Genomic DNA, 6,011 nt, shown 5'->3' with positions numbered 1-6,011 from the left:
ATGATGGAGGAAGGCGGAGGCTGCGGGAACCAATGGCGAAGAGAAAAGGCGACACAGTCTGAGAGGGAGAGCCTCGGAGCATCTTTGGGAATCCTGTGGTAAACGCTAGAAACCCGGACAGACTTCTGGGGCGGGGCTTGAAGGAGAAAATAGGCCTGGATGCAAGGCTGGGTAGACTTGTAGCCGGAGAGGAGTCTTAGAGATCACTTGTCTGGTTCAGAGGGGTCGTGTGACTAGTCGCTAAGTTCATATACAATTGGTGGTGAAGCTAAAACGGAGTACGAAGCCGACTTTAATGAGAGCATGCTATGTAGTATACTTTAGTGCACTGTCCTTACCTAATAACTGCAAGCACGAACCAGACTTTTATTATTTCACAAACAAGGAAAGTGATGCTCAGGAAGGCTAGACACACTGCTCCAAATCAAAGAGCTGGATGGTAAGGGGGATTCAGACATAAGTGGTCTGATCCAAAGGTTTTCATCTTTTCTCTATGCTACATTTAGGGGTGGTTTTCAGATTTCAGCTATTTACTAAGGGAGTGAGAGAAAGTAGAATGTGTTTATCACTGTACAGAAAGAAAGAGCTAGAATACATGCAGAAACCTATCAAACTGAGAAATTCAGGACATGTGTGGGAAAGGGTCACTTTGTTCATAGAACTCCTCAGGCTGAGTTCTGTTTTCCCCACACAGACGCCCATGCACACACACTATAACACGCTTTTGTTGATTGACTCTCTCTCCTTACTTCGTCTTGGGTGAGCTTACCAGCCCTGCTCTCTCTCCTAGGGTGGCTCAGAGATTAAACACGGAGGTGAAAAGAAAATGGATGAGGCACACCTGGGGAAATGAAATTAAACCCTATGTTTATTTAAAAAAAAAAAAAAACAAGAGCAAAACAAAAAATGTCAAAAAAAATAGCAAGTTGTATCTGCTTATGGAGAAGGGGGCATGTTTCTGGAAGAATCTTAAATCATTAAAGGCCAGGCATGGGGAGACTGCAGGGAAGGCCTATCACGTGCCTGAAAACCTACAACCACAATCGGCCAGTCGGGCTCCTGTAACCTTTGGAGACCCTCCCGGGGTAGCTGTAATGGTAAGTTAGCATCACCCGCCCCCTCCCTCTCCGCTTTACCCCCAGCCCACCCCTTCAGGCAGCAGAGACTAAACAGAGACTTCGGAACACATTTATTTGACATGTCAAGTGGTAAGGGGACTGACTCGGGCTTCCTCCCCACTTCTACCTGTAGGGGTGTTCATAAGCTCAGACACACAGAAGAGCAACTTAGAGCCCATGACCCACCCCCTGGGGTCGACAAGACGCTCCCTAGCAGTGTGTGTTGGGTGGGTGGGGGGTGCAGGTGGGAAGAAAAAGCCGGAAGTTGAGGGCATGAGAGGCAGCAACAGAACCGAGACCGGGAGCTGCTGCTGGAGCCTCAGAAAAGAGAAGAAGACATCCTGAAAAGCGGATGGAAGCCGGGTGTGAGCAAGGAGCCAGGCATGGAGAAGCAAGACCTGCAGAACGGGGGGAGATACTCGTGAAGAGAAAGTAGAGTAATCGAGAGTATGATAGGCCACGTCTCCGGGCATACATAGAAAGCAAGGGATTGCTTTTTCAGGAGAGCAAAGATCCAGGAGACCAGCCTCAAGTGGGGGCTCCCTGCTGCTTCTGAACAAAGGCCAGGGAGCCTGGGACCCTAGCACAAGTGGTCCTCTTGTTTGTTGGTGTGCTGTGCCTCTGGGTACCCAAGTGATCCCGTGTGCGTGTGGTGAAATGACCAGGGCACGAATGCGTGGGTCTATACGCCCAGTAAACACAGTATGTATCCCTCCTCGCTAGTAAGTGTACTGTGCTTGTGGACACATGCTTACCCATGTGTGCGTGCACAGTGCCGTGAGCACATGCAAGAGATCCCGTGTCAGAGGTATCAGCTGGTTCTCCTGCCATCGGGGTCCTGACCCTTCCCCCTCCTCGGTGCCTTCTCTGACTTCTCTCAGCGCCCCGGTTCCCCTGGCCCGCCTAGACTCTGGAAACCCCCTAGCAGGCGAATCTGCTCAGTCTGCATGGAGTGGCGTCTCACCAACTTGCGCTTGGTCCTGGGAGACCCTGGCGCCCCAGGAGGGGCGGGCAGTGAGGGTGCCCGACCTCCGGCTTGGGGGCGAATGTCGGGGATGGGAGGGTGGGGGCTGACGTTGAGAGGAGGCAAGAAACCGGGTCGCGTTTGCGAGATGTGGTCCAGGAGCAAGGTCCCGGAGCCCCTCCGCTCCAGCAGCCCGGGACTCCGCCTCCGCCCGCTCAGCGGGGACACAGCCCCGGGCAGGCTTTCTTGGGACTGGCGCGGGGAAGAGATTGAGCCCGCGGGAGGGAGGGTCAGCGGAGAGGCGCTGTATCGCCGGCGCTCCAGGGACAAGCGGCTGGCCTCGGGCGAGTCCGGGCAAAAATGTCCGGGGCTCTCGAGCTCCACCGGCTCCATGCGGCTCAGTTTTTGCCGTAGCCCCGAAGGCAGACCAGACTCCTGAGTCTCGGGCGCTGTGTTTCGGCGCGAGAGGGGACCCCCGCCCGTCACTTTCTCCGCCCACGGAGGCGGGTCCTCCGGGCCTTCGGTGCTGTGACGCCGAGAAAGACGCGGTCTGCCGGTCAGGGTCAGGCCGTTGAATTCCGCGGCCAGGCGCTCCATCCCCGGTCTCCCTTCGGCGGGGGGGACCGGCTGAGGGGGAGCCACAAGGCCCCAGGGCTCGGAGTTGAGCCTTTTGAGTGGCTTTGGAGGGTGTCGAGGCGGCTTGGGGAGAGGCTCGGAAGGGGAAGGGTCATCAGGGGGCTTAGGGAGAGGGAATTCAAATATGTCTCTCTTCTCCTCTTCTTCCTGGGCGCGAGGGGACAACAACCCCCGTCCTCCTCCTGCAGTCTGCAGTTGGACTTCCGAAGGCGACGTGCAGACCCCTGGGCTAGGAGGAGCCGCCGGTGCAGGGTCCTCTACCCCCGGGGACGGTGGGGAGTTGAGATACTGCCTGGTCTTCTTGGTGCCCGAGGGCGAGGTATCCGTGGTTATGATGATGACCTCCGTGCCCTTGGCCTTGCAGGCGTCCAGCAGCGTGGCAAGGGTCTCGCGGTCCCCGCGGTCCAGGGCGTGGACCAGCGCCGAAGCGCCGGCGTGATCTCGGACTGAGGGGTCTGCGCCGTGGGCCAGGAGCAGAGAGGCCACTGCGGCTCCCCCACCCCCGGCGCAAGCGTGCATGAGCGCCGTGCGTCCTAAGCGGTCTGCGATGTTGGGGTCCGCGCCTTGCTCCAGGAGGTAGCGTACCATACGCGCCTTGTTCTGGGGGTCGTCGTAGCGGGCCCTGCAGGCCGCCATTAGCGCAGTCTCCCCTTGGGCATCACCCTCATTCACGTAGGCTCCTCCCTCCAGAAGCAAACGGGCCAAGCGGAGCTTACCCTGACCCACCGCCCGAAGAAGAGCGTGGCCCTCGGTGTGCAGCATAGCTACCGCCGGGCGAAAGCACCGATGGATGGAGCCGGGAATGGGACCTGACGAAGATGGCTAGGAGTGTGGGGGTGGTGGTTGGGAGAGGCCTGAGGTCTTGGTGGTAAAGCCTATCCCTGTGAAAAAGAGGAGAGAGAGGGAGAGGAGAGAGCTTATTGACAGGCTCAGCAGGGAAACTGAGGCACCGATGAAGATGCCTGGTGTATGACGGGAGGGGGGGGGTCTCCAATGCACAGTCCTTCCTCTTGACTCCTGCCTTTGAGCCAAACCCCCCCTCCCCGCCCAGTGCATGCCAGAGGAGGTGGGAAGGGTGCATCCGCACTGAAGGCTCATGCAAATACGTACATGCACGCGCAGAGATATTCGCACCCCCCCCCCATTCGCACCCCACGGCTTATCAGACCTTTCCAACATCCCCCTTTTCTTATCCACACTTGGAATCCCCCTCTCTAGGATACTGAACGCCACCCACCCACACACATGCACCCGTACAGTCATACACATATTTCTATTCCTAACCTCTTTTAGATTGCCACATCCCCAAAAATTGAGTGGGGGGAAGGAAGCAGCTTGCATTTGGGACCTAAAGGGGTGGAGGAAGAATTAGGGATTCTTTTGCCCCTGCTGTGTTCCCCGTTGCTCCTCGTTCTTCCCCCTCCCAGGCTGTACCCCCAAATAGATACCTGAATGTCCGCATAATCTTTGACTGGCCAGGATTGAGGCCGGGGCCATGGGGGCCTCCGGGGTGGAGGAGCCGGGTACCTGGGGGCCCACATGGCGTGGGGGGGCACCCGGATTCCCTTGGTGTCAGTATCTGCGCCCCAGCGCTGGATCCTGGTCCCTCCTCCCGGTGCGCCCCGGGCACAGCGCCGGCTCCGGAGGAGAGAAGAGGGGGGGTGGGGGCGGAGCTCTGCTGTGCTATTTATAGCCCAGCCTCTGCGGGTGGGGGCGTCCGGCACCAAGCCGCTCCCCACCCCCATGCGCGCACACATAAACCAAAAAAAAAAAAAAAAAAAAAAAAAAAACCTAGTGCTTCCAATCTTGACTTCCGTTTCTTAACCCACCTCCCCCAACCCCAACAAACCTAAACGCTCCTTAGGGGACTCGCCGGCGACCCATTCAGGAACCATCCCGATTCTGATTCTTCGTAGAGCTTGAGCAGATCTCCATGATATCCAGTATGCCAGACCTGACTGCCACACACGGCATATGGCACACTGTGCAGAGGGGTGTAGGGAGGCGGTTGGGATCTGCAGCGGCGTCCACACAGATCAGAGAGAGGCAGGAGATGTGGCTCCCTTCCCATAGTTGAAATATCAAGAGCATAGCCTGGAACCAGACAGCAGTGTGCCCCCCGCTGCTCCTCGCTCAACATCACACACCACAGAGACACTTGGATCTCAGGTCCCATGGGTCCTTTAGGAATGAGGAAGGTGGCCCTCCCAGGGCATTTCTAGCGCAAGGGGCATTCTCAGATTCCTTTCCCCCCCATATTTTAAGCAGTGTCTCTATACGAGAGAGGAAAGGGGCAGAGAAATGACTGAACCCTTGTTACACGGTGCTCTCTTTACATCTCCTTACTCTGTCTCGCTTGAAGGTCCCTGCCTGAATCACTCCTTGTCTCTTCCTATCTGTTGCTCTCGCTGCCTCTGCCTCTCCGTGCCACCTGCCCTGTCTCCATGGTTACCAAGGCTGCCATCTGCATATTTTAGGGATGAGTTTGTGTCCAGTTGGAAGGTACCAAGGGAAGTGGGGGCATTGGATGGGTACTAAGGGTTTGGAAAGCTTATCAAGGATCCTAGAGAACTCAAATGGCAAAAGCCACCATATACTGATACAAAAAAAAAAAAATGTTACTGGGAAAGGAAGAGGAATATTTGTAGGGAAAACGCCCACTTATACTAGTTATTGATGTGCCGAGCGCTTTGCACACATCATCTCCAACCCTCACAACTCTATAAGGTGGGAACTATTGTCTTCTTGGGATGAGGTTAAGCAAGTTCCCCCAAAGTTTCACAACTCTGTTTTTGTACTAGTCCAAAAACTGGACACAGCACCACACCCACATACAACTCCCCAGTCTAAAGGCCGTTTTCTCTGACATCTGGCATGTTCTTGTTGACTACTCCTAGCTTTCTCTCCATCCTGAAGTATCTCCCTCTTTCTACTCTGTGAAAAGAACCCCACTGGGTTCCTGTCTTCTCTCCCCAGCGACTTCTCTGATCCCCAAGCCCCCTCCCTGCTCCCACTTCGTAAGACACAGCTCCAGTCCACGGGGGTGGAGGGCGGGGGGGAGCATTTATGAGCTGAGCTGGGTAGCCCACGCTCAGGAACAGCAGAGGCAAACGTATCGTGAGTTCAAAGCCAGTCTAGACTGGGTAGCCAGACCGTCTTTTTAAAAAAATATTTTAAAGTATTCATTGGAGGTGCTGGAGACTGCGTAAGATTAGAGGGGTCGACTCCGAGAGGAGCTCGAGTGGGGGTGGCGCGCACGTCGTACGGCCACAAGAGGGCGCCAGAGCCGCTGG

General features: G+C 56.0%; 1 protein-coding gene across 3 annotated transcripts; it reads right to left on the bottom strand.

The window, feature by feature from the left end:
* Positions 1–1,172: 1,172 nt before the first annotated feature.
* Ankrd34a (ankyrin repeat domain 34A) lies at positions 1,173–5,953 on the bottom strand. 3 transcript variants are annotated; one of them, XM_028854092.2, is made up of 3 exons: positions 4,167–4,505; positions 4,003–4,066; positions 1,173–3,599 (listed from the first exon to the last, which is right to left on the bottom strand). In XM_028854092.2, exon 3 carries the CDS (start codon positions 3,478–3,480, stop codon positions 1,996–1,998), a length of 1,485 nt encoding a protein of 494 aa, XP_028709925.1. In that variant the 5' UTR covers positions 3,481–3,599; positions 4,003–4,066; positions 4,167–4,505; the 3' UTR covers positions 1,173–1,995. The 3 variants fall into 3 exon arrangements, with proteins under 3 accessions (XP_028709925.1, XP_028709927.1, XP_028709926.1); XM_028854094.2 differs by lacking the exons at positions 4,003–4,066; positions 4,167–4,505 and adding an exon at positions 4,568–5,953; XM_028854093.2 differs by lacking the exon at positions 4,003–4,066.
* Positions 5,954–6,011: the final 58 nt, after the last annotated feature.

Source organism: Peromyscus leucopus, chromosome 6 (assembly GCF_004664715.2).
Source record: "Peromyscus leucopus breed LL Stock chromosome 6, UCI_PerLeu_2.1, whole genome shotgun sequence".
Lineage (NCBI taxonomy): Eukaryota > Metazoa > Chordata > Mammalia > Rodentia > Cricetidae > Peromyscus > Peromyscus leucopus.
This window is presented reverse-complemented; position numbering and strand designations above follow the sequence as displayed.